Below are 27,663 nucleotides of genomic sequence, written 5' to 3' on the forward strand. Positions count from 1 at the left end.
GCATATCCAACAATCTCTTTCAAAAACACCCAGGCCTGGGCTTTTGGCAGAGTGATGTGGGTTGGTTGAAGTGGGATAGGGAAGAACATTAGAAAAATAATTATAAAGGTGCACAGAGAAACATCCGGAATAAAAGGGTGCACAGCGCGGGAAGAATGAAGAAGGCACATGGATAAGATGGAGGGAAACCGAGGGCTGAAAGAGGCCACCACGGAGGTCACCTGAGAAAGGGAAGGAAGGCTGGCAAATAAAAACAGTTCATGAGACTTTTGAGATCCATGATTATTCTTAAACCGTAACACCCTACACACCTGCAATTCTTTATCTGGCGTAAGGAACTGGAAGAACAATGTAGCAGGAATGGGGAGAGCCAAGTCTCAGCCTCGGGGGCATGGCCTACATTCCACATGGATTTAGAATGAAAGGAGCAGGAGGAGAACAGTGCAGTTCCCAAGATGGCTTTCCACAAAGTTGACAAAATACACCCCAACTCACATACCCGGTCCCTAGTAACAGGGAAACCAGCCGTTTACTATAGTTCTGAATTCAATGCCAAGTTCCTTCTCGCAACTCACCAGGAGTGTCCAGCAGAGGGAGTCTCAAGGAGGTACTTAATAAAGAGAAAATTGTTTCATTTTAACACTCTAGACAGTGGGAGCATTGACTGTAGCCCCCTCCTGTAGACGCAGATGAACAATGAACGCCCGACATGGGTTCTCCCGCATGTTCACATGTCCACCGGCATGTTCTATTCTGCGTGGTGGAGTGATCAGAAATTTCGTTTTGTTTTGTTGAATGGTTAAATGGACCTTGTGTTCTTCAGAATCAAAGAGGAAAGCCCCTGGAATAACATCTCTCTGTTGCCTTCTAAACAGCCCCTTTGTTTCTAAGAGAGTCTGAAAAAAAATATTTACAGTCCATAGGTTATTTACAGCCTCGTTATCCAGCGCCTGACTGGTAACTTTATTCAGGCCAGAAACCTAATTCATTTGGAGCCCTGAATCTAATAACAGATTTTCTTTTCAGATAAGTTTTTTTTTTTTTTTTTTTTTTTTAAAATCAGCCTCTTATAACAGAGATAAAACTATTAACGCCTTCCCTGTCTCACTGGCCACAACTGTTCTCCGGATTTACAGGCGGATTACATTCCCCCCTCGTGCCCTCCTCTGTGCCACACAAACCCTGTCCCCTCTCATTTGCGATTTCATCCACAGAATATCTGAACAAAACCGAAAGAAAGCCAGGGGGACCCACACTAAAAGTATGTGAAGGCTGCGAATTCAATGATTTCATGAGACAAACATTTACACGATGAAACGACTGAAAAATCAGACACACTTGGGTTTAAAATTTCTCCTACTACAAGCACACAAAAACACATCGAAGTGTAAAAACTTAGTTGATTCTGGGTTGCTTTCTGGCTGGAAGCTGACAGAACGGACTGAAGAGAAACGAAAGACAGTGTGCGAGGCAGACCTACTGCTTTTCTGCCTTGCATTCTTTTCTTTCTTGCTAAAGGCAAATGGGGAAAAATACCCCGACGCCAGGTGAAGGTGCACAACACAGGTCGACCCAGACCGAGCCAGGAAAACGTATCCGCCGCTCCCCCGGCTGGAAAACCCAAAGTCCACGTCCCCTTCCACACGCTAATGCGGGGAGATTTTCGCCTATTTCATTGTTCTGCTTGGCTCTGACACGGACTTTTCATCTCTCTCCCCACCTAGCCCCGTGCATTCCGATTCCACAGCCCCCCCAAAATCGGAGGCTCGCGGAGAATAAAGGAGCGTGGGGTGGGCGCGGAGAGAAATGGGAAGGGGCGCGGGGCGGAGAGCGAAGTGGAAAGGAGGTGCTCCGAAAGGTAATGTGGGGGGGCGGTGGAAGCTGAGCCGCATCACCTTCATTTATCGCAAATAAATAAAAAGCACAGTCACCGGTCCGCCTTCCCCGGCGCCCCTGCCCTCCGCGGGCAGCCGCCCACCCTCGCACACGCCCCCTCCCCTCCTGCGCCCCCGGTCCCTCTCCCCGCCCTGGAAGCAGGACCCTGCCGGCGCCGGGTCCCGGTCATCTTCCGGGCGAGGGAGGGGGTCGCGGCCCCCTCGGCCCCGGGTGGGGGCTGGGGCGGGCGCCGGGGGCTGCGGGCGCGGGGCCGCGGGCAGAACAAAGCTGCGGGGGCCGCGGCGGGCGGCGGGCGCGGGGTCGGCGGGGCCGGGCGCCCCTTACCTTCGTACACGGGGGCCATCGGGGCCGGGGTGTCCGCGGTTCATGGCAACGGGGACGGGAAAGCGGCGCGCGAGCTCGGCCCCCCCAGCCTCAGTCGGAATCTGCCATCTTGAGCCTGTGTCTCCGCTCTCGGCGCAGCCGAGGCCGCCCGCGCCCGCATCACCGCCTCCCGTGGCCGGCGCCGGGGGAGGGGGCCGGGCGCGCCGCCGCCGCCGCCGCCGCTGCCGCCCGGGCCCGGCGCGGGGGGCTCGGGGCTCGGGGCTCGGGGCGGCCGGGCGGGCGGAGCGGCCGAGGCCGAGGCGCCGAGCGGCCGCGGCCCCCGAGCGGGTCCGCGGAGGGGCGGGAGCCGGGGGCAGCGCGCGGCCAGGGCCGGCGGGGCTCAGCTCAGCATGGCTGGGCGCGGGGGCTCCGCAAAAGTTGCTGGCGGAGGGGGGCGGCGGGCGGGGGCGGGGCGCGGGGCCGGGAGAGCCACAGGGAGTCCGCGCGCAATCGAGCGCCGATGGCACGGATGCGAGGCGGGGAAGGCCGAGCCGAAGGGCAGAGCCGCGCCGGCGGCCCGAGGGGACCGCGCCGGGAGGGGCTGCCGCGCAGCGCGGGGGGACAGGGCGCGGGGCGGGCCCGGGGTAGCGGGTGAGAGGGCCGGCCTGGACTCGGCGGGCGCAGGGCTCCAAGCCCAGCGCAGCCGAGCCGGTCCGCAGAGGGGCCCCCAGAACTTTGTGTGTGTGTGTGTGTGCGTGTGTGCACGCGCGTGTGTGTGTGCCCAGGTGCGAGGGTGCGCGCGTGTGCTGGCGGGGAGGGAACCGACCCGAAAGAGAGCCCCAGGCTGGCAAAGTGGCTCGCCCATCTCACAGCCGGTTGGCGCTCGCGGAGTTAGGAGTGGAATGAATGAATGAAGGAGTGGGCGCGCGCCGTGCTCCCGGGGAGGGAGGGTGAGTGGAGGAGCTTCGGAAAGCTACGCGAGGTCAGAGGCACCGAAGCCCTACCGTGCACGCCGCGGAAATGCAGCCCCCGGGGTGGTCGCTGGGTTCCTGCCGGAGTCTGGCTTCGACGTCACCCTGATCTTCGCCTCCTCGCGTCTACACTGTCCCGAGGGTCCCCCCTCCATCACTGAATGGGCGCTCACAGCTGTCTGGGTCCTCGCTTTTCACAGCGCTCTCTCCTATCAGGGCTTTCGCTAAACACTCTCCAAACTCTCCCCAGCCCGGAGCCTCTTCAGGTTTGCTTCTCCAGCTGCCTCCCGGATGCTTGGATAGGATGCCCTACCATCCCCTCCAACTTAGGAAGACTTGTTGAGTCTCCTCTTAGGCACAGTTTTTAAAACCGTGGGTCGTGATACAGTAATAGATCATAAAATAAATGCAGCAGAAGGCAACCGGCTTTCAAAAAGAATGAAATGGAATCCAATAGAAAATATTAGAGTCCATTGCCCTTAGTAAGGGCAACTATTGTTTCATAAACCTTTTGTTTCGATTATAGGTACTGGACAAGTGTACTAGACCATGATGTCAATTTTATTTCCGACTGTAAATCGTGGGTTTAGAAAAGTTGAAAAGCTGTCTTTTTAAGGTGTAAAATAATGATCTCTAACACTGTATGACATTCTTAAAAACAACCCCGTGATTTTCTCACTACTTCTTATCCTTTCCGGTCTCCATCTTCCATTCCCATCCTCTATTCCCCGCCCCTCCCCCCAAAAAAGGCAAGCTCTTTCACATTTTGTTAGTGGCACATCACGACCCCTTTCTCTCTGTGATCTTGGACTCTGCCGTCTTCCTTGCCCCCATAATCAATGCTACACTTCCTACCCCTTCTCTTAACTTAATGCCATTCACATTTGCAGAATCCTAGACCACTGTTGCTAAAAGGGACCTCAGAGGTCATCTGGGCCAGCCCTGCCCTTTTAGAATTGAAGAAATGGAGTCCAGAGAAGTAAAATCTGTTGCCCAATGTCACACAGTATTGAAGCTTAGGAACAGGTCTCGTGGCTCCCACTCTAGTGTTCTTTGCTCCACACCTGTCATTTATCTCTTTCCCTTCTATCCTCCCTGCAATCTTTGACTTTAGTCTTGGCCCAGGTCATCCTAAATACTGCCACCTTCATAATATGTGGTTCTGGCCATGCCATGCTCCTGGCTAACATCCTCTAAGGACTCAAGCTCTGCAGGTGGGGCTGAGTTTTCTAGCGCCTTGGCTTTTCATCAAGGCAGGTGAGTCCTGACTTAGCTTTCTAAGGACATGAGTTCAGCAAGTCACTACTTCTCTAGCCAGACTGGTTTACTTGTAGCCCACTGCCAGCCTCACCCATCTCTGTCATTGTGCCTTTGCCCAAGCTGTCACTTTCCCACCCACTTTCCCAGAGGGGTGCCTTCTCCATCTTCTCTCTTTAACCAGATTCTACCTGTGCCTGGATCACCTCCTCCACAAAACAGCCCAAGATAGCATGGGAGTAAGTCAGACCTAGGTTCAAATCCTAGCTCTTCCACTTAACTATGTGATCTTGGTCAAATTGCTTAACCTCTCTGAGCCTCAGTGTCTGTATATTGATTATGAGAAGGAGAACAATAGTAATGTTCTCCTTTTGCATCTACAAATCTCTATCATAGCCTTCACCACACAGGTATGTAACTCCCTATTACATACATACCCTACATACATGTCTCTCTGCTCCTTTCTAGTGCTGGCCATTAGAACTTGCTGCCATAATGGCAGTGTAGCCACTTATGTCTGTGGAGCCCATGAAATGTGGCTAGTATGACTGAGGAACTGAATTTTTAATTTTAATAATGATGGATAGTTAGTGGCTACCATTTTGGACAAGGCATCTCTGGACTGTAAGCTCAGTAAGGACAGAAACCATGTTTTTCTTGCTTTGTAGTGTATGTCCAGTAACTGTGCATTGCCTAATGCATGGTGAGTACTGCACACATATTTGTTGAATGGATGATAACTGCAATTTGTTGCATGCCCCGTTGTGTCCAGCACAACACTAAGAACTTGATAAAAGGCATTTCATATTGTCCTCTTCACAGCCCCTGAGGCTGGGTTAGATTACAGAGAGAGTTTTGTATAGAGGGCAGACATATAGTAGGGATTCAATAAAAGTTATTATTATTCTAACTCCTCCCTGTGACCAGCCCCGCTGACTTTTGTCTCATCTTTCCTTAGGCTCACAGAACATTTCCTGCCTGTTGCTCACGCTCTGTTGTCCACAGCATACCCCTACCCTAGATGGCTGACTCTTGTCTTCTGTGTAGGTACCCTGTGTTCATAACTGGATTGGCAGCGTCTTGGAGCAAGGTCCCTGCTTTACAGGACTGCCCCTGAACTCAGCACTGACCAGTGTTCATGCCCTCTAAGTCCATCCCAGCTGCTGTCTAGCAGTGAGTGATTCTAGGCAATCTTAAAATGAGTATCACTTGTGTCAACTGAAAACATTTTACAGGTAGTCTCCTCCCCATAAAAAGGGAACCATCTTGGGCAAGGAAATAGAGTCCCATGAAAGGGGAACAAGATGGAGCCAAAAGGATAGAGGCCTACCTTCTTTTCAGGCCGCCATGACTGAAGCTGTATCCATGAGACGCAAAACATGCATTCAATTGAGCTAGCGTAGTTGGTATGATATAATGGAAAAATATTCTTGAAATGAGCTTAGATTTTCTTTCATGAATTGGCAGACTGAGTATACTAATTGTCTCCTTTCCCTCTGGGGACTGCAATCAAGTGGCAGCAAGGTATAAATCTAACAGTGAAATGTCACCGAAGGAGAGCATGGGAGCTGGGAGGAGAGAGGATCTGCAACAAAGCCTGGAGGGTACCAGTATTTGAGGCATGGGAAGAGGAAAAAGAGCTCCCCATGGACGAGAGGGCAGAGAAGTTGGAGGACAGCTGGGACAGGGGGATTCCTCAACATCCCAGCGAGGCCAACAGTGCTGCGTGATACTGAGAGGCCCACATCAGATAAAAGCAGAAAGGCAACTGGGTGCTGTGGCTCACGCCTGTAATCCCAGCACTTTGGGAGGCCGAGGCAGGCAGATCACCTGAGGTTAAGAGTTTGAGACCAACCTGGCCAACATGATGAAACTCCGTTTCTACTGAAAACACAAAAAATTGTCTGGACGTGGTGGCAGGTGCCTGTAATCCCAGCTACTTGGGAGGCTGAGATAGGAGAATCACTTGAACCCAGGAGGCAGAGGTTGCAGTGAGCCAAGATAGTACCATTGCACTCTAGCCTGGGCAACAAGAGCTAAATTCCACCTCAAAAAAAAAAAAAAGCGGGGATGGGGGATGCAGAAAGGCATCCATTGGATTTAGCAAGAAGAATTGCATTAGTGACTTTGGTGAACTAGTTTGGAAGGAAATACAGGTTTCTTAAATTCCACCTGAATATGTGTCCTGTTTTATGGGTGGAGATAGTAGAAGGATGGGGAGGGCTAGGGAGGTACCAGAAAAGAGAACCAGAGAGTACTCCAAGCAGAGAGGGCGTTGCCAGTCGTGGGCCTGAGACAATGAGAGGGTTCTGGGAGCTGTCCCATTTGGCTACAGATAGTGTGCATTGTATTTTATTTATTTAATAAACACATTAGCAGTCAGTGTTCTAAGGAGTTTAATCAATCATTTAAAAAATCACTTTTTTTTTTTTTTTTTTTTTTACAGTACATGGAACTCTACGTTGCCAAAATACCGTTTAACTTCAGGGTGCATTGAAGAACAATAATAAAGGCGAGAAAATTGGAAAGGATTTAGTAACCATCTATACCGTTACCTCTTCTTAATTTGCCTTTCTACAAAATGGTGCAAATCATATCTTTCTTGGGAGTTGGTAGAGTGAACATGGGGGAGCTTTGACCTCCTTTCAAGTTCATTTTACTTACAGGACATGGAACGAAGGGTCTTTTTTTTTTTTTTTTTTTCTTTTTTTTTCATGTATGCCTATAGTTGTGAAGCTGCACAACAAAACAATATCTTCAAGGCCACAGGATAGAGATAACCCTTGTTTTGGTGTATGCATTTGGGTGTGTATGTCTCTATTACTCTCAGGGTATTCTTAGCATGATGTCTGTGTGGCTCGTATCTTATTCTCACTTGGTGTATGTTGCTTTTATTTTCCTGACAGCTCCTTATTTTCCATGTCCGAGCCTGTGGTTTATCTCTCAAGGATGTGCCTGGGGGAGGTAGGTCACTATCTCAAGTTCTGTCTTTTGATATCACACCTCTCTTTTGGTCTCTTACTCTATCTCTATTTTCTTCTCTTTCTGACTGTGTGTCTAATTTTCTTTTTCTTTGTATCTTTCTATCTTTTCCACACATTCTTTGTTTCTTCTTCCTCTCTTTTTCTTTTAATTCTGTTTCTTAACAAGTCATAGTAGAGACCTATTTTTGTTTGGATTATTCTTAAGAAATTATCTTGTCTTTCTGCTTTAAGCCTTTGATCGGTTTCAATGATACAATATGTAACACAGTAGTATTTAATAACAAAACTCTTTAACTGAAAGCTTCAGTGACAAGACATTACACTCACAGAGAATTTAAAAGAGTAGACATTGCATTCAAATGAGGAACAATAGAGCTGTGGCTTTAAGGGCAAAGGGGAGAGCGAAGCTTGGCAGAGTGAAGGGAATCTGATTGTGGAAACGGCAGTCTTGGAGAAATTACACTGGCAAAATCAGGGGAATAGGGAAACATCATTCATTTTCTGCTTCTGCTCCTCGAAGGAAAATGATCAGACACCTGAACAGGGGTGCAGGTTTTCCTGCTGTTTTCCTGATGCTGTAAGAGCATTCAGCAGAAAGGAATTATGGCAAAAAAAAAAAAAAAAAAAAAAAAAGTGCAATCAGCCCATGAATGAAAAGAAGCTGTAATGTAGATGCACAGAAGGTAGGGCGATTTTGTTGGAGGTTGCGGGAATGGCAGATTAGGATGGATTTGCACATGAGAAGCAGTTCAGAGAAGCAACCCAACCCTGCAGATAAATTTCTCTGATGATGGGAGGAAGGTAATAGCTTGGTTTCCCTGACCTGCAGTGCAGGCTGAACTTGGACAGACTAGGTAGAAATGGTGCAGAAAGCAGCTTGGGGGTGGAGGTAGAAGTAAAGGTAGACCAAGGAGAGCTCTTTTAAAAGCCTACAGGTCCTGTTAAGCCAAGTTAAGCCTACCTCAGTCATGAATCAGTGGACATGTGCATTTCTGTGCAGTGTGAAGTTTCAGTTGTAAGGTTTCCTCCCACTGACATGAAAGAGCTTGCTCCTATGTGGCAACCCCTGGAGGGGCTTGACCGTCCTGGCAGAGGGCAGTTAGGACTCACTCTTTGCTCTGAGGTTGCCAGTGGCTTCTTGGATGCCAAATCGAGTGCCGTTTCTCAGTTCCTCCTCTGCTTGATCTCTAAGCAAACATGAGTTAGACTCTGTTAATCACCTCACTCTTCTTGGCTCAGTCCCTTCCCTTTCACATCCTTCACATGTTTGTTTAGTTTTTGTTTTGTTTTTCAATATTCCTAGTCCTTCCTCACTTCACATGCTTGTTTAGGTTTTTGGATTTTTTCCCCAATATTTCTGGCCTCCCTTCCCTTGTCTTTCCTTCCCTTCTCCCTTCCTTCCCTCCTTCCTTCCGCCTTTCTTTCTTTCTTTCTTTCTTTCTTTCTTTCTTTCTTTCTTTCTTTCTTTCTTTCTTTCTTTCTTTCTTTCTCTTCCCAAGGAAAGTCAATTCACCAAATGTTCAGCTACAGCTTACTATGTGCTAGATTCTATAGCAGGAGCTGGGAGTATAAAAGGGAATAAGCCATAGCCCTGGCTTTCAAGGAGCTCAAGTTCAAAGAAAAACCACCAAGCAAGGAGCATAATACAATGTAATGAGTGCAGCAGTAAAAAGGATGCACATGGTCAAAAGATAGTATAGATGGACAAATGGCAAGGAGTGTGTTTGGGGCAGGGGAGGTGGCACGTCTGTGTACGGCACTGTGAGTTCTAGCAGGGGACAGCATATAGGATAGGTATGAGTGTCCAGGATCTGTAAGAAATTATAATATTACTAAACATGAAAAGCAAGGCCGAGACAGTGGTTGAGAATGATGCTGGAGATTGTATGTCAAGCTGAAGAACTTGTACTGTATTCTGAATGCACCAGGTGTGGGGGAAAATGAATTCAATTTTGAACATGTTGAGTCTAAAGTACCGATGAGATATTCAGATAGGGATACTCAGTTGCCAGGTGGGTGTACAGGACTGGAGCTCAGCCAAGGGTTTTTAATGGGAGATAGAGATTGTTTTGAGTCATCAGTAAGTATATAATGGGTGGCTCATCCACAGAAGGAGGTGAGATCACACAGGGAGAGGTTACATGGCAGCACTTCTCGAAGTTTGGTCCTTGGGCTGCCTGCATCGAAGGGGCCTTCTAAGGACACAGACTCCTCAGGCAGAACCCCAAACCCACTGACTCAGGAATCTCTGGGGATGGCACCCAGCAATCTGTATTTTGAATTTACTCCCTAGGGGATACATTTACACAAAGCAGTTCCATAACTGCTGGTGTGGAGGGAGAGGCTAAGGGGCTAAAGGAGGGAACTAAGAAGAGAGAGACCTGATCATTTAGGGGCCATGTCCTTCTCCCTTCACCCTCTTTCTTGATGGACTGAATCTAAGCTCTCTTCTGTTCCCTTCTGCTTGTTCTCTTGGCAAGCTCATCTCTAGATCTCTGAGGCTGGTATTTGAATTGACATAGCCTCCTTAGCTCTTGTCCCACATTTCCACCTGCTTTCTGGACACCTCTACCAAATGGAACTCATCTCCTCCCAAACCTGCTTCTGGTAAACAATAACCACCTCCTAGTCCTTCAGCTCCAGCCACTGCAGGTCAACTGCCAGGACCCATTGTGTTGTTGTTGTTGTTGTTGTTGTTGTGAGAGCTTTTCACATTCTTCCACTCCTCTTCATTTCTTTTTTTTTTTTTTTTTTTTTTTGAGACGGAGTCTCACTCTGTTGCCCAGGCCAGAGTGCAGTGGCCGGATCTCAGCTCACTGCAAGCTCTGCCTCCCGGGTTTATGCCATTCTCCTGCCTCAGCCTCCCGAGTAGCTGGGACTACAGGCGCCCATCACCTCGCCTGGCTAGTTTTTTTTTGTTGTTGTATTTTTTAGTAGAGACGGGGTTTCACCGGGTTAGCCAGGATGGTCTCGATCTCCTGACCTTGTGATCTGCCCGTCTCGGCCTCCCAAAGTGCTGGGATTATAGGCCACTCCTCTTCATTTCTACTGCCAGTACCCGATTCAGCCTATCCGCACCTCCTCCTTGGGCTGCTGTGCTATTTTTTTTAACAGGTGTTCCTGACTCCAGTCTGTCCCTCTTCTTTAATTCACATAACTCATTGTTGACAACAGTGTCTTCCTGCGCACTGCATACCATTGCTCAGAGATGTTCAGAGTCACCATATTACCTGCACAATAACCTTCATAACCTTCATCACCTAAATCCCATCGTAATCTGCCCCAAATTCCCTTCCCAATCTCATTTCCCACTCTTGCCTCTCATGCACCCTAAACAATAGCTGCACATATTTGTCTTTGTACACGCCAGCCTCTCTGCCCAGAGTGTCCTGAGCGCCACGTCTTCCCCATCCTTTAAGACCTAGTTCACATGCTATTTCCTTCATGAAGCCCTTCCTATTCCTCAACCCACATCCCCAGAGGTAATGTCTCCTTTATTCTCCCCAAAGCATATTTTAGGTCTGTTTGTGCTGCATGCATTTTTTCCTGTCAGTATTACAGGTTTTTGTTTTGTTTTTTAAATGTCTCACCTTTCCCTCTATGGGAGCAGTGAAAGAGGGACTGACCATCAGGAAAATTAGGTCCATCACTTTTAACTGGGTGATGATAGGGAAATGATTTCATTTCTCTGCACCTCAGTTTTCTCATCTATACAGTGGGATAATAATGTCTGCCTCTTCAGTAGAAATTATTCATGTGAAGGGAGGGGAAGATAAACTATACAAGGCAACAAAACACCATAGTGTCAGATATGAAGGAGATAATAAATGTGTACTGAATCCACGAGAAAGGGTATACTTCTAGACAGCTTTGAACAGTTCTGGGAATATAATAATTAAGTGATAGAATGCAAGGAAGAATTTAGTTTTGGGATTACCTGTTATTATTTTAGTGAAAAGTTTCACAGATAGACCTTTTACTTCAAATAACTTCAAAGCTTAATTTTATTTTTTAAGCCTAGGGTTCTTTTTTCTTTTCTCTTCTTTTTTTCCATATAATCCAGAAGCGTTTTTTCACTCGATGTGGAAGACACATGTGGTTGTCTGCTCCCTAGCTCTGGTGCCTTCTTCCTCAGTTGTAGAACTCTGATTTTATTTAGGCAGTAATGTACCTGCCCAAGAAAGTAAATATGATTGGTCTAAGTCAGTCGCAGCAAATCAGTCATGTTTCCAGTGGTGGTCATGTGGCCCAGTGAGATAAAAGGTAAAACTTGGAGACTTCTGAGAAAGTGTCTCCTTTCTCATAAAGGTGTGTTCCATGGGAAGAGGTGGTCCATTTCCTTTCCCTCTTTTTCAGCCATAACATAGTAGGATGGGATGCTTTGGGTGGGATCAATTAGTGACATCTTGCAGGTGAGGAAGTAAACTGGCCTTGGAACCACTGACCTCCAGACTTATTGAGAGGAGAGCTGTCTTTACGAAGACACCTTTAGCAAGGATCCCATTACCTACAGCTAACAACATCTTAGTCATTTTAAGGAAGAATTTAGTTTTGTGATTTCCTTATAGTGTTTTATCACAGTCTGTGTATAGATCTTTTAAAAATAATTCACCAACCTCAAAGTGTAAGTTAAAAAAAAAACAACAAAGAATCTTTTGTCAGAATTCTGAGGATTTTCTTATGTATGTATGAGATGAATTTGAATTTTTAAAGAATTTCTTTTGGAATATGCCAATATCTTCAGCTCGCATTCCACTTGCCCTAGGTGGTACACTTCATCAACTGTCAGAAGCTGCTGATTTGCTTTGCTTATCTTTTCTTTAGGAGACATATACTGCCTGGACCGCCTGGCTGATTTGAGCTAGTTTGTCTGGTTGAGTTGGATGTTTAAATAGAAGGCACAACAACAACAGGTAAGATTTTTAAAAATATCCTTGAATTTCTTTGTGCTCTATTGACATTATTACATTCATTACAAACTTCTGAATGTTAAGTCCTGTGTTAAATAGCCAGAGAGGGGAAGGTGGTGGGCAGTTGGGAGAGTGGTGACTAACAAGATGGCACCACCGGGTTCCTGAGTCTGATGGTTGTGCAAAGCCAGGGCAATGACTGGGATGGCCAAGGAGAGCAAGCAGTAGAAACTTGGGTCCAAAGGGCATTAGGCATGAAACCTAACCTGACCACCCTATTTAATATTGCAACTTGCCCCTCCACCCACACTGTCCTCTACTGCACCCCATTTTTCCTTACCTGGTGTTCTCAACCTTTTGTCTTTTTCGCGTGGATTCCTTCTGCAGTCTGGTGAAGCCTGGGATTACCCTCTCAGAATAATGTTTTTAAATGCATTGAATAAAAACACATAAGACTACAAAAGAAGCTAATTATATTGAGATACAGTTACTAAATGTATATTTCTTTATTGATACAATTTTGAGAAACAGTTATTAAATGTATGTTTCTTTACTGATACATTGCATATCAAGATTTAACCACAGATCCAATAGCTACAAAGTAGTGATGAATGTAAACAACAGTTCAAGAAATCTGCAACAATTGTTGATCTGATACAAAATATCTGTGATTTCAATTGGTAACAAAGTTATAGGTATTGCTGTGGCTTCTGAGGTTGGTTGCCTACAGTCAGGTTTGAAGGTTTAAGATTAATGAAAACAAATGTGTCATTTTTCCTTCTATCCAAGTTCACAGATCCCTTGAATTCTATCCATGAACCCACTATGAGTCTGGAACTCTAGAATAAGAATCCCTGCCCTTATCTTATTCTGCTATATTTGCATAGCATTTATTGTCTTCTAACATCATTTATTATTTACTTATTTTTAAAGTTCATTTTATGTGGTCTGATTCATTTTATATGGTCTGATTCTTTCTATTAGAAAGTAAGTTTCACAAAGTCATTGTCTGTTTTGTTCACTGATACTGTTTTGTTCACTGATACTGTGTCTAGAACAGTGCCTGGCACTTACTTGAGGTTCAATAAATACTTGTTACATGAGTAAGGCCAGAATGCACCAGCATCTGAGTCCAGACAGAGGAGCCAGACCCATGGTCCTTCTGAATGTGGGGCACCATGCAACTGCACCCGTCAGACCACCCACCAACCAATTATCTTGCACTTTGGAGGGAGCCAGACCGCTATGTGGAGGTGGACTTGGAGACACTGAGTTCTGCCCATGGCACCACTGGGATTGGATATGTGGAGGAGAGGAGGAAAGGCTTAGGGCTGGGAATGAAAAATGGACATGGCACATGGAATGACCGTGCCCTAGGGATGGCCCTGCCCCGGACTGGGGCCAGGTGTTAGACAACAGTTAATACAAAATATGTTTAGACAAATAGATCAGGCCTGGACTGGGGAGGGCCTTTACTGCCCAGCAGAAGTATTTACATCTATTTCCAAAAGCAATGGAGAAGCACTGGATATTTTTGAGCAGGAGTCCAAGTAGGTAAAATGGAAGAATGGCTGGAAATAAGGGCTATAAGATTTTGAGTGTAAGTGCCCACCTTATAAATCATTAGCAAAAGCAGGATATAACCCTTTCTCCAATTCTGTATGGATGACACCCACCAGTCTGGTAAATGGAGGTCCTTAGTGTGATGGGGTGTCATTCTCACCTTGTTTAGCACCCCCACCAGACATACATATTCACTTTTTGCCTTTTTAAAATAATAATTTGAGAAGTTGTAGAAAATGCTTGTACTTTTAATACGTTTAATCTCTCTCTCTCTCTTTCTCTCTCCCTCTTTCTCCACAGGGTCTTGCTCTGTTGCTCAGGCTGGAGTGCAGTTGCAGTGGCATAATCACAATTAACTGCAGCCTCAACCTCCCAGGCTCAATCAATCCTCCTGCCTCAGCCCGCCAAGTAGCTGGGACAACAGGCGTGCACCACCATGGCTGGCTATGTTTTAAATTTTTTTTTGTAGAGACATGGTCTCTCTGTGTTGCCCAGGCTAGTCTTGGTCTCCTGGGCTCAAGCAATCCTCCCACCTCAGCCTCCCAAAGTGCTGAGATTACAGGTGTGAACTATCTCACCCAGCTTTTAATCTTTTTATTAGTGAAATAAATATCTGATCCAACAGCTAGGATCTGATGGTCTTTTTAGTATGACCTCAAATCACTGTATCCCGTAAGCATTTTTTTTTTTTTTTTTTTTTTTTGAGTGGGAGTCTCTGTTGCCCAGGCTGGAGTACAGTGGCACAATCTCAGCTCCCTGCAACTTCTGCCTCCTGGGTTCAAGCAATTCTCCTGCCTCAGCCTCCCGAGTAGCTGGGACCACAGGTGCCTGCCACCACACCCGGCTAATTTTTGTATTTTTACTAGAGATGGGGTTTTGCCATGTTGGCCACGCTGGTCTTGAACTCCTGACCTCAAGTGATCTCCCCATCTTGGCCTCCTAAAGTGCTGAGATTACAGGCGTGAGTCACTGCACCCGGCCTATAAACATATTTTCTTCTAGAGTGTTTTAGGTCTGTACATGGAGTCCTAGGTCAATGCTGTCACCAACTCACACTGACCCCTAACTGTGGAATCTGAGCAACATCATTAGTTAGGCCCATGGACAAAATAACAAAGTCATCTGTTTCCATGTTCCCTTATTTCCTCCTCTCCATACATTATACATACAACAGTTTCCCTTTATCACACATACCTGTGACCACGTGGCAATCATTCTACCCCAAACTGCTGCAACACAATCTGAGGCTTACTAAATATTCACCTCAGTCATAAAGCTGGGGGAGCGTTAGTTTAAAATGCAAGTAGGGACCACGAGGATCTTCTGGGTTTCATGTTGAAACATTCAAGCTGCTCCTCCTACTACAACTATTACTACTAAATGCTTATTATGATTTTTGAAAACTAGAACAATCCAAGTATTGCTAATTTTTTAAAATTCCCATTTCTTTCACTTTCCCAACTGTTGTCTATTCACCCTTTATTCTACCTTTAAAGCAAGAAAAACTGAAATAATTATTTAGAAAGTTTTTTCACTTCTGTCAAAACAACAAAACCTATATCGTTTGAGTGATTAGTCAGGGACAGTTGATGAAAGGACAGTGGTCAAAAAGAAAAATGGTTCCTTAAACTCTTAGAGAAAAGAAATCAAGCTTGCATTGTGATCAAACTAAATGAATGTACATAGTAATAAGCAACAATTTGAAAGGTAGACCATGTTTTTCTTGCCCCTATGAATTCATTCAGATGGATAAGACAGATGGCTTAGGACTCCGTATTACATTTGTATGAATTAATAGATATTAGAGGAATGTGTAATAAGTGACTTCATGATTGACTGATACAGGTTTTGGATTTTTATTTTTATTTTTCTGAGACAAAGTCTCACTCTGTCACCCAAGCTGGAGTACAGTGGTGCGATCTTGGTTCACTGCAACCTCTGCCTCCCAGGCTCAAGTCTTCCTGCCAACTCAGCCTCCCAAGTAGCTGGGACTACAGGCACCCACCACCACACCCAGCTAATTTTTGTATGTTTTTGTAGAGATGGGGTTTCACCATGTTACCCATGCTGGTCTCCAACTCCTGAGCCCAAGCCATCCTCCTGCCTTGGCCTCCCAAAGTGCTGGGATTACAGGCATGAACCACTGTGCCTGGGCTTAGGTTTTGGATTTTATATCTGATTATCCACAAAAAAAGAACCCAGAAACACTAATAAAGTGGAAGCTGTTGCCTCAGTTAGGTAACACAAGTTGCGGTGACAGATAAGTGCTAACAGCAGCCTAACACAATGAAAGTTTATTTCTCATTCTGACAACAGTCAGGATAGGGATTTAGCAAGTGGCCTTCCACATAGTAATTCAGGGACCCAGGCTTCCCCCACCTGTGAGTGGGAGCCTTGGAGGCCTTCACTTCCAGCTGGCAGATAGAAGGAGAGAATGGAGGATACCCCCACGGGAGATTTTTAGAGGCCAGTCGTAGGCATGGAGTGCTGGTTCCCTCTGCACTCCATGGACCACAACTCAGTGACATGGCCACATCTAACCACAGGCAGGCTGGGAAATGATCACATATGATGCAGCTGCTAAAAATAATGTCTGAGTTATACCCATTGGCCAAGGGGAAGCGTCTGTGATATATTCGTGAGAGGAGTAAGTTTCAGAGTATGTTGTATTGTGTAATATTTATAAAAAGAAATGTGAAAATCCCTAACTATACTGCATGTCTTTGTATAATCCTAGTGAAAGGTACAGGGGGCTGTATACCCCAGGCCCCGCACATCTATTACCATGGAGTTGGGTATGGAGGCAGTGGCAGACACATGAAATTATTAACTTTTTCTTTATATATCTTTGGAATTTTTTTTTTCATTTCTTGCAGTGATCTCATACTTACTTTGGAATTAAATTTTTAGGTATAATTTTAAAGTATGGGTGGTAGTCTTTGTGAAATTCAGAAAAAAGAAGTGAAGAAGAATGTGTTTGTGCATCTCCACACTGTAATATTTTTTTCCTGCGAGAAGATATTTTTCCAAGTGGAGCAGAGCTTGTGTGTGTTCCAGGGTATGCTGTATCCCATAGAAAGCACACCTCAAGACTGATTCCATGTTTAGCAAGTTATCTCCACATTAAAACTTTAATTTATCAGTTTTGTGCATACCATGCACATAAGTGCCCTGAACCTGAACATTCCTGTCCTAAAAGGATATACTTCTCATTCTAAATTAATATATTGATGTTCTGATTTGGGAAAGATAAAGCCAGTCTGGGGTTTTGTAGGAATAGATCAGCTCATCAGATCCTGACAACTCTTGAGCAAACTAGTAAAACAGAGTTACCAAAACCACAAAGCTAAGACCTGGACTCCTGGCTTTACAGAGATTCTTCCAATATCCACCCCTTCCAAGGAGAGCCAGCCAACTTCACCCATGGTCGGCTTGGTGGTTTGTTTACTGGCCTGCATTATCACCTACCTACTTGTCTTTATTCTCTCTGCAGCTCCCCGAGGTTTGCCTTTTAAGTCCAATTTTTCTGTAGAACTCCACCCAGCATCTAGATACAGTTTATTGACAATGAAAACAAAACAAACAGATATAGAGCACAGGTGGCTATTCTTGAGGGACTGCATGAGGCACAGTTGGGCAAATAGCCAGTCCTCTTTATCTGCAGGGATGTGGGTAGGGACAGAAATCAGACTCCCTGTTTGTTTTCACTCATAGGAGACTGAGTTTGCTCTTCCCTGGGTCCTAGACTTCCAAGTCAACCCTGCTACAAAGGGTGAATGAGGAGAGAGAGGAGGGTATACTTTTACCCTTTTCCTCCAAAAGAGATATACTGGAAAATGCACTTTTAAAGTCATGAGTATCATTTGAGGCCCAGGTAAGAGAACATGAATAGGAAACAAAGCAAGATGGTAAAGGAAAAGAAGCGCGATAAGAATGCTTGGTGTGAAGAAGGGTCATGTGGCTGTTTGTCTGCAGCCTGCCTGATTCATGGCTAAACAGACAAAATGTTCAGACCAGGTCACCAGTTTTTAGATATGTAATTGAATGGTTATCTACTATGGGAATTGCATAAACTAAAAATATTACAAAACATATCTCTAGAAATCCTGTGTCACTAATACAATTTAAAAAGTATTTATTGGGCCAGGTGCAGTGGGTCACACCTGTAATCCCAGGACTTTGGGGAAGGCTGTGGTGGGCAGAGCACTTGAGGTCAGGAGTTCAAGACCAGCCTGGCCAACATAGTGAAACCCTGTCTCTACTAAAAGTACAAAAAAATGTAGCTGGACATGGTGGCGCACTCTTGTAGTCCCAGCTACTCAAGAGGCCAAGCCAGGAAAATCACTTGAAGCTGGAAGGTGAAGGTTGCAGTGAGCCAAGATCCACTGCGGCACTCTAGCCTGGATGACAGAGCGAGACTCCATTTAAAAAAAAAAGTATTTATTGAACACCTACTCTGTGCCAAACACCATTTTAATGAGTGGCAAACAACAGTGAACACCTTTGTACTAAAAGGCAAAACAGACACCCAGAAAAAACAAACCAGGGTGTGTAGTTTGTGATACTGGGGCCAAATGAAAGACTCTTGTTATAAATTTGATGGACTTTTAGGGGATGGGAAGATCATAGTCTGCCGAAATAGTCAAAGAAAGCTTACATTTTGAGCCAGGCATTTAGGGATGGATTTGATTTAAAAAAGCAGAGAGGAAAAGGAAACATATTTCATATGAGATGGAATAGCATAATAATGAGAACATTTACAAAGTGCTTTACAGTTTGCAGAGCATTTTCTCATTCATGATTCAGAGTGAAAATAAGCCAAGCTTTTCAGAGCCAAGTGTTGAGACCAATCTGACTTAGTAGAAAGTAATCATTCCTTCTTACCTCTGTCTCCTGTCTTCCCTTTCCTGATCAGAGTTCATGGTTTCATATTGACTTTTTAATCCAAAGTCCTTTTATAGTGGATTTCTTCTACAAAGAAGTGGCAAAGAGAATGAGAAAGCTATATTTCTTAAAGAAAATGCATCTTAACGCTTATGTGGGTATGTGTATAATACACGTGTGTGTATGTGTGTCTGCTAACAGTTGGCACAAGACACTTTCTATTTTTTTTTTCTTTTTTGGTCTGTTTATTTAAGATGGAGTCTCACTCTGTCACCCAGGCTGGAGTGCAGTGGCCCGATCTTGGCTCACTGCAACCTCTGCCTCCTGGGTTTAAGCAATTCTCCTACCTCAGCTCCCGAGTAGCTAGGATTACAGGCATGCACCACCATGCTGGCTAATTTTTGTATTTTCAATAGAGATGGGGTTTCACCATGTTGGCCAGGCTGGTCTCAAGCTCCTGACCTCAAGCGATCCACCCACCTTGACCTCCCAAAGTTCTGGGATTACAGGCATGAGCCACCGCACCCGGCCGACACTTTCTATATGGGATGAACAAGACATTTTGTGCTTTATGATCCCAGCATAAACATCTCCTGGACTTTGAAGGACTTCCCTTTTCTAGCCAATCTTATGTCTTCTCCCTTTCTTAACTCAAAGTAGATGTGTTCCTCCTGGCTGTTTCACCGCCCCGCCTCCCTTTCACACCTCTCCTGGTGCTGTCTGCTCCTCTGCCCACCTAACTAGGCCCTACTACCACCCTTCTGTTTTCAGACCTAGCCTTACCTCCTTCATGAGCTCTTCTCCAGTTACAAATGCAACTGATGATCATTTGCACCCCTCTTCATCTTTGCAGTAGTTCTTAATTTTGTGGGGGACATATTATATCCCCTTAAGAATGTGATGAATGCCTTGGACCCTGGACACATATATACAAAAAGTATGTGTCTAATCTCAGAGGATCATGTTCCCCTGAAAACATTGCTTTCCTGAATCACATTTGTTTGGAACTAACCATATACTTCAATGCATTAAAATATACTTTTATATCACTTTGCCTAATACATGTCTTCATAATTAGACTAACCTTGAGGAGAAAACTGTAGTAGAATTTTTTGGTATCCTCATAGAGCTTGGTTAAATGTAGAGCACATAGCAGTATTTAATGAAAATGAATGAATAAACCAACTAGAGTTCATCTATGCAATGGCACAGCATTCAGTAACAAAAATAAGCTATTGAGCCACAGAAAGACATGGAGGGGTCTTAAATGCATACTGCACTGTGAAAGAAGCCAATCCAAAAAGGCTGCATACTGTGTGATTCCAACTCTGGCATTGGCAAGACTATGGAGACATGAAGAAGACAGTGGTTTCCAAGGATCTGAGGGGAGACAGAGGGGATGAACACGTGGAGTACAGATGATTTTTAGGCCAGTGAAACTATCCTCTCTGGTACTGCAATGGTGGTTGCATGTCATTAAACATTTGTCAAAACTCATAGAATGTACAACACAAAGAGTGAACCTTGATGTTAACTATGGTCTTGAGTTAATGATAATGTATCAATATTGGTTCATTGATTGCCATAAATGTACCACACAAATATAAGATGTTAATGATAGAGGAAACTGGAAAGAGGACCAGGGGTATGTGGAAATGCTGTTATCTGCTCATTTTTCTGAAAACGTAAAACAGCTTTTAAAAAATAAAGTCTATTAATCTAAAAAAAGAAGAGTAGTTTCCGATTTTGGCTGCGGCCTCTAATGACCATAGGGATAAAGAAGTGGCAATGCCTTAACACAATGCATGTATTTTAACTTTTTGAAAATTGTATCCGTCATTGTTAGCCTCAGTTAAACTTGCTGCTTGACGTGATGTCGACACAATGTCCATTTTAAAATGAACTAACAGAATTGGTAGGATATGCTCTCATGGTACTCAGGCAATTCTAATGTCAATGAAAGCCTCCACATTTAATGTACATATTTCAACATGAAGAAAATCCATTAAAATATAATTAGTGAGTTTCACCCATAAATAGAAAGAAGGCCCACCTAGACCTTGCTGCCATTTAAAAGAATTCCTTCTTCTTTGTCTGTTTTTGTAATTTTCACAGAAGCTTTGAGGAAGAGCCATAACTACCTGGAGCAGAATGATTATTTGGAGCCACAGAAAATCATTTTAGGGAGCAATGGGTCCAGGTTCAGTGTTGTGTGTTCAAATCTGAAAGAACACAGTTGGGTGACTGACCGGGTTACTTCTCCCCTGTGGCTCTGCTTGCCTTGGTTATTCTGAGGTCAGGCAGGGATTTGGCCACAGTGTTAGCCACTGGCCCTGCATTGATCACATATTAACATCTTGTTTGGTTATTAAAGTGGCTGAATTGTTGGAATGAAGCATTGCAAAGTCTTGTTATTCCATCAATCTACACAAAGACTGTAAACTAACTTCACCATGTGGCGACTCAGCTGGTTGGCTAGAAAGCACCTTGTAAGATGGCCTCTTCTGCCAACCTTTCCTATCCCAAACAAATCTCCCAACTCTCACCAACTCTACATTCCTGTGTACTCTTTAGAGTGAGGGGCTGGGAATGGGATGGAGGAAAAGGTAGAAGAATGAAGTAAAGGGTCCGTGCACAGGCAGTAAGTACTGCTGATCACTATAATGTCCACTCACAGCTGAAATACAGTGTTCAAACTTCCCCCCAAAAAGCCACGCTGCCCTCACAGTGACTCCTTGGACCCCAGCCATGGATCTGGCCACAGCATTCATTTGATTCCATGCATGACCTTCTTGAATAATTATAAAAATTATGTTTTCCAAATAGAACAAAGAGATGCTTCCTGAAATTCTTCTCCTTGGAACACTCATGATACGCATTCAAAGTGCTTAGCCTGGGGGTCACCATTGTGTACACACAATAAATCTTAGTGTATCAAGAATTCAGGCAGTCATGAAGCTCAAATGATAAGAATTTTTATTTTTATTTTTTAACAGACAGAAGTCAGGGAGGGCAGTCATTGCTTAGACAATGAGATTCAAGCAAGTGCTGTTCTGAATCTCTGAGCTCTGTAGGGGAGAAGATGGATGAAGCAGGCGGCTTGAAGAAGGAGACACGCCAGCCAGAAGGGAAAGAAAGAAGCCAGTGAAGCAGGAAGAGAAGAAAACATGAAAGGGTAGGAAGATGAGAAACGGATGCCAAGGAGAGGGAGAAAGAGATTGTCAGCAAGGGAGGCGAACCGGGGAGAAAACAGGGAGATTCCCGCATGGGTGGAGCCAAGTTTCCACTGTGCTGTGAGCAGAGGAAGCCAGGTGTATTGTTCCTGAAACTACATTATTAACTGCCTAACATATGGCTCACAAGGTACACGTGGAAACGAGAGCAGGAAACAAAATGCAAGTCAGCTGGGCTAACACTGAAAAATAGTGATCTATGTGAGTTTTGAGAAGTGTGAGAATAGAAACCTTCTATGCAGGAGATCAGCATCTCTGTCTGTTTCCTACACCGAGGCTCAAAGAGAACATTTGCTCCCAAACCATGGTAGTTCTGTTTCAGATAAAGTTGTCTCATACAACCATAATTCATGTTCCTGATGGTGACTCTGAAGCGCAAGAACCCAAGGAAGCTTCAGAATTTTCAAAGAAAAATGAATTATGTAGAGTGGTATGACTAGCAAATGCAGTTTGAATTTTAAGTGTGTATTCTAATTTTTTAGAAGATTCTGATTCTGTGTGTGAAAGATTGAATTACCCTCAATTATCTAGGATGTGGCCCATTTGCCAGCCAGTCTGGACCTCAGATCTTAGTTCCAGTTCTGTAACTTCAGTTGCCCGCCAGACATTTCCATCTGGGAGCCCTGTCATCACCCTGAAGCACTGTCAGAACCAGCCTCCTTCTCCACCTGCCCTCAGACATTGGCACCATTCCTCTCCCATTGTCACCTTCGATTGTCTCTTCTTTACTTCCGTATACTGCTGTTTTTTGTTTTTTTGTTTTTTTTTTGACAGTCTCACTCTGCCACCCAGAGTACAGTGGTGCAATCCCTGGTTACTGCAGCTTCCACTTCCTGGGCTCAAGTAGTCCTCTCACCTTAGCCTCCCAAGAAGCTGAGACCACAGGTACAAGCCACCAACCCCAGCTAATTTTTTTTTTTTTAGATGAAGTCTTGCTCTGTCACCCAGGCTAGAGTGCAGTGGCACACTCTCGGCTCACTGCAAACCCTACTTCCCAGGTTGAAGCAATTCTCCTGCCTCAGCCTCCCGAGTAGCTGGGACTATAGGTGCACACTGCCACACTGGCTAATTTTTTTTTATATTTTAGTAGAGACAGGGTTTCACCGTGTTGCCCAGGCTTGTCTTGAACTTCTGAGCTCAGGCAATCCGCCTGCCTCAGCCTCCCAATGCTAAGACTACAGGCGTGAGCCACCACGCCCGGCCTAATTTTTGAATTTTTTTGTAGAGATGGGGTTTCGTCATGTTGCCCAGGCTGGTCTTGACCTCCTGAGCTCAAAAGATCCACCCCCCTTGGCTTCCCAAAGTGCTGGGATTACAGACATAAGCTGCCATGCCCAGCCCAATATGCCGCCAAATTTTTCTTCAAATGATTTCCTAGTTCCTTCCTTGCCATTCTTGCTGCCCTGAATGAAGCCCAGGTCCTCATTTATTGGCTTCCCAATTGACTCCTTCTGTTTTAGCCAGCATGCATGTTGTAGAACAACTTCCTCAACGTGGCTTTCACTTGGCTCCCGACTCAGAGTCTATGAGGCCTCCTAATTTCCTAGGGCAGCAGGCCTGGCCCGTCCCCACAAGCCTTATCACCACTTTATTTGCTCATCTCCCATCACCCTCTATCCACATCTTTGTATCCAGTGGGGAGTTTCCACTTCTAGGTTCCAAGCCAGAAATGTGTGGATCATCCTGTCTTCCCTCACTCCCTTAAACAACCCGTCGGCAAGTCCCACAGATTGGATCTCCAGGGTTTCCCTGCCTATAGCTCTTTTCTCCATGCTGACCACCCTAGTTTAGGCCAATGCCACCCTTTACTGAGACTCTGGAAGAACCTCCTGACAGTTCCTGCTCCCCTCTGGCCCCTCCAATCCATTTTCTACACAGTGGCCCAGAATCTTTAAAAATGCAAATCAGGTTGTATCATGCCTCAGTGGCTTCTCATTGCACCTGGGATAAAATCCAAAATCCTTTTAGTAGCTTCCAAGGTCCTGCATGGCTTATCCTCTGTCTCCCTCCTCGAAGACCTCAATGCACCTGACTGCACTGATCTCAGCACGTTTCCACCTCCAACCAGGCTCTCTACCTAATGACCCTCCTCCCTGCTTTTTGATCCATTCCACCTCTCATCTCCTAGGTCTTGGCTTAAATATCTTCAGTGAAGCCCTTCTGATCTTTCCTCAGTTGTGTCATTCCCACTTCCCACCACTATTCTTATTACCTGTTTATTTCCTTCATACCTTTTTATCATTTGCAATAATTGTGTTTGTTTCCTTGTCTTTTTTCTGCCTCCCCCTGGACCCAAAGCTCCAAAAGACCCTGGAGTGTTTGTCTTGTTAATCATCGTTTCTCTAGCTCTCGACACAATGGTCAATATATTAGCTATTATAATTACTATTTTAATATCACTGTTTCTTGATGATTTCAGACTCTGTGGATGGAATATCCCTTCTGTTTGAGGGTGTTTGTGCCCTTCTCATATTTCGTCATGTCCTCTGGAATCCTGATGTAAATTTTTAGTTTTTCCTATCAATTGTCAATTGCTTATTTGTTGTTTTCACTTTTAAAAACTCATTCAACTGCATCCAATCTTTCTTCTTCTTCTTACAAAATAGTTTATACCTAACTACATTTCCTTATTCTCATTTGTTTCTTCCCTGTATTCAGTGTCTCCCCATCAATATCTTTTATTACTCCAAAATAATTTCAGAAACAGTTTTAGACAGTTTTAAAAATAATGCCACTGGCATTTTACCAGGGATGACATTAACCTTATCAATTAGTTTTAGGGAAATCAGCATCTTTGCAATATCAAATCTCTTCCTAATCAAGGACAGACCACATTTTTCCATTTATGTGTTTTTAAATAAAATGATTTTTTGTTTGTATTGGCTTTTTAACATTAATGTTAAATTCCCCTTCAACATTTAATGGTTTCACTAGAATATGTCTAAATCTAGGTCTGTTTTTTATTAATTTTGGCTAACATATGATGAGCTTTGATCTACAAATGCAGGTCTTGCTTCAACTTAAAAATATTTTCTAATATCTTTAAATATTTCTTCTGTTCTTTTTTCCTCTCTCCTTCAAAACTAGATTTCTATCACCCGTCTTTCTACATCTAGACCTTGTTTCTGATAGTTTTGACCTCTTTGTCCTTTTTTTTTTTTCTTGCTTTTTTTGAGGCAGGTTCTTGCTCTGTCACCCAGGCTGGTGTGCAGTGGCACAACTCAGCTCACTGCAACCTCCGCCTCCCAGGCTCAAACAATCCTTCCACCTCAGCTTCCCAAGTAGCTGGGACCACAGGCACGTGCTACCATGCCCAGCTAATGTTTGTCCTTTTCTTTTGCATTACAGAATACAGTCCCATGCCTAGCTTTCTTTTCTGATTGAATTCTCTTCCATTGCCAGTTCTAACCACTGTGGTTGCTAAGTTTATTTACAATTCTTCCATGTCGTTTAATGTTTCATTATTATTATTATTTTTGAGATGGAGTCTTGCTGTGTTGCCCAGGCTGAAATGCAGTGGCGTGATCTTGGCTCACTGCAAGCTCTGCCTCCCGGGTTCACACCATTCTCCTGCCTCAGCCTCCTGAGTAGCTGGGACTACAGGCACCCACCACTACGCCCAGCTAATTTTTTTGTATTTTTAGTAGAGATGGAGTTTAACTGTGTTAGCCAGGATGGTCTTGATCTCCTGACCTTGTGATCCACCCAGCTCGGACTCCCAAAGTGCTGGGGTTACAGGTGTGAGCCACTGCACCTGGCCTATTATTATTATTTGATATGGAGTCTCCTTTTGTCACCCAGGCTAGAGTGCAGTGGCCTGATTTCTGCTCTCTGCAACCTCCACCTCCCAGGTTCAAGCAATTCTTCTGCCTCAGCCTCCCAAGTAGCTGGGACTACAGACGCACACCACTGCACCTGGCTAATTTTTGTATTTTTAGTAGAGACAGGGTTTTACCACGTTGGCCAGGCTGGTCTCAAACTCCTGACCTCAGATGATCTGCCCACCTTGGCCTCCCAAAGTGCTGGGATTACAGGTGTGAGCCACCGTGTCCAGTCATATTATTTTCTTAACCGTGTGAACTCTCTCGTATCACTTTGTTGGCTTGTCTCATTCTTACCTTTTATTTCATGGAGTCTGAGATTTTTATCTGTCCCTCCATCAAATGTAGTTTAAATGTTGTTTTAAGTGTTGTTCAAATGTATTTCCATTTTCTACAGTAGCTTTTTCTTTAAAATATGCAATTTTAACACTTCTTGAGTGCTTTGTGTATCCATCCATTTTCTCGTTACAGAATAGTTGCATACGTTACATGTGATATAGTTTGGCTGCATCCCTACCCAAATCTCACCTTGAATTGTAGCTCCCATAGTTCCCACATGTTGTTGGAGGGACCCAGTGGGAGGTAATTGAATCATGGGGGTGAGTTTTTTCCATTCTGTTCTCTTGATAGTGAATAAATATCTAGAGATCTGATGATTTTATAAAGGGCAGTTCCTGGCTGTTTACAGTGGCTTATGCCTATAATCCCAGCACTTTGGGAAGCTGAAGTGGGCAGATAACCTGAGGTCAGGAGTTCGAGACCAGCCTGACCAACATGGTGAAGCCCATGTCTGTTGAAAATACAAAAATTAGCTGGGTGTGGTGGCGTGTGCCTGTAACTCCAGCTACTCCAGAGGCTGAGGCAGGAGAATCGCTTGAACCTGGGAGGTGGAGTGGCAGTGAGCTGAGATCACTCCACTGCACTCCAGTCCGGGTGACAGAGCGAGACTCGGTCTCAAAAGAAAAGAAGAAGAAGAGGAAGAAGAAAGAAGAAAGAAGAAGGTGGCGGCAGTTCCCCTGCACATGCTTTCTTGCCTGCCGGCATGTAAGATGTGCTCCTCCTTTGCCCTCTGCCATGATTGTGATGCCTCCTCAGCCACGTGGAACTGTGAGTCTGATAAACCTCTTTTTCTTTATCAATTATCCAGTCTCTGGTATTTCTTCATAGCAGTATGAAAATGGACTAAACAGTAAATTGGTACTGGTAAAGTGCAGTGCTGCTGTAAAGCTACCTGAAAATGTGGAAGTGACTTTGGAACTGGGTAATAGACAGAGGTTGGAACAGTTTGGAAGGCTCAGAAGAAGACAGGAAAATGTGGGAAAGTTTAGAACTTCCTAAAGGCTTAGAGGGCTCAGAAAACAGTAAGATGTGGGAAAGTTTGGAACTTCCTAGAGACTTGTTGAACGGCTTTGACCAAAATGCTGATAGTGATACGGACAATAAAGTCTAAGCTGAGGTGGTCTCAGATGGAGATGAGGAACTTGTTGGGAACTGGAGCAAAGGTGACTCTTGTTATGCTTTGGCAAATAGATTGGCAGCATTTTGCCCCTGCCCTAGAGATCTGTGGGACTTTGAGCTTGAGAGAGATAGTTTAGGGTATGTGATGGAAGAAATTTCTAAGCAGAAAAGTATTCAAGAGGAAGCAGAGAATAAAAGTTTGGAAAATTAGCAGACTGATGATGCAATAGTAAAGAAAAACCCATTTTCTGGGAAGATAGTCAAGCCTGCTGCAGAAATTTGCATAAGTAACAAGAGACCCAATGTTAGTCACCAAGACAATGGGGAAAATGTCTCCAGGGCATGTCAGAGAACTTTGCAGCAGCCCCTCCCATCACAGACCC

At 44.7% G+C, this 27,663-nt stretch overlaps 1 protein-coding gene and 1 long non-coding RNA gene across 8 annotated transcripts in view; one reads left to right on the top strand and one right to left on the bottom strand.

Annotated features, from left to right (window-relative positions):
* HIPK2 (homeodomain interacting protein kinase 2) overlaps window positions 1-2,609 on the bottom strand; it is a 220,197-nt gene extending 217,588 nt beyond the window's left edge. For all 7 annotated transcript variants that reach the window (XM_077997545.1, XM_028846369.2, XM_077997543.1 and 4 more), the window contains exon 1: window positions 2,221-2,609. In XM_077997545.1, coding sequence (XP_077853671.1) covers window positions 2,221-2,239 — 19 coding nt within the window. In that variant the 5' untranslated portion in view covers window positions 2,240-2,609. The remainder of the gene's footprint in view (window positions 1-2,220) is intronic.
* LOC106997691 (uncharacterized) lies at window positions 1,675-16,589 on the top strand. The gene is made up of 7 exons (XR_013415643.1): window positions 1,675-1,858; window positions 5,386-5,470; window positions 6,874-6,939; window positions 7,156-7,232; window positions 7,334-7,391; window positions 12,236-12,324; window positions 14,185-16,589. It is a non-coding gene; the product is annotated as an uncharacterized LOC106997691 (long non-coding RNA).
* The last annotated feature ends 11,074 nt before the right edge of the window (window positions 16,590-27,663 follow it).

Source organism: Macaca mulatta, chromosome 3 (genome assembly GCF_049350105.2).
Source record: "Macaca mulatta isolate MMU2019108-1 chromosome 3, T2T-MMU8v2.0, whole genome shotgun sequence".
NCBI lineage: Eukaryota > Metazoa > Chordata > Mammalia > Primates > Cercopithecidae > Macaca > Macaca mulatta.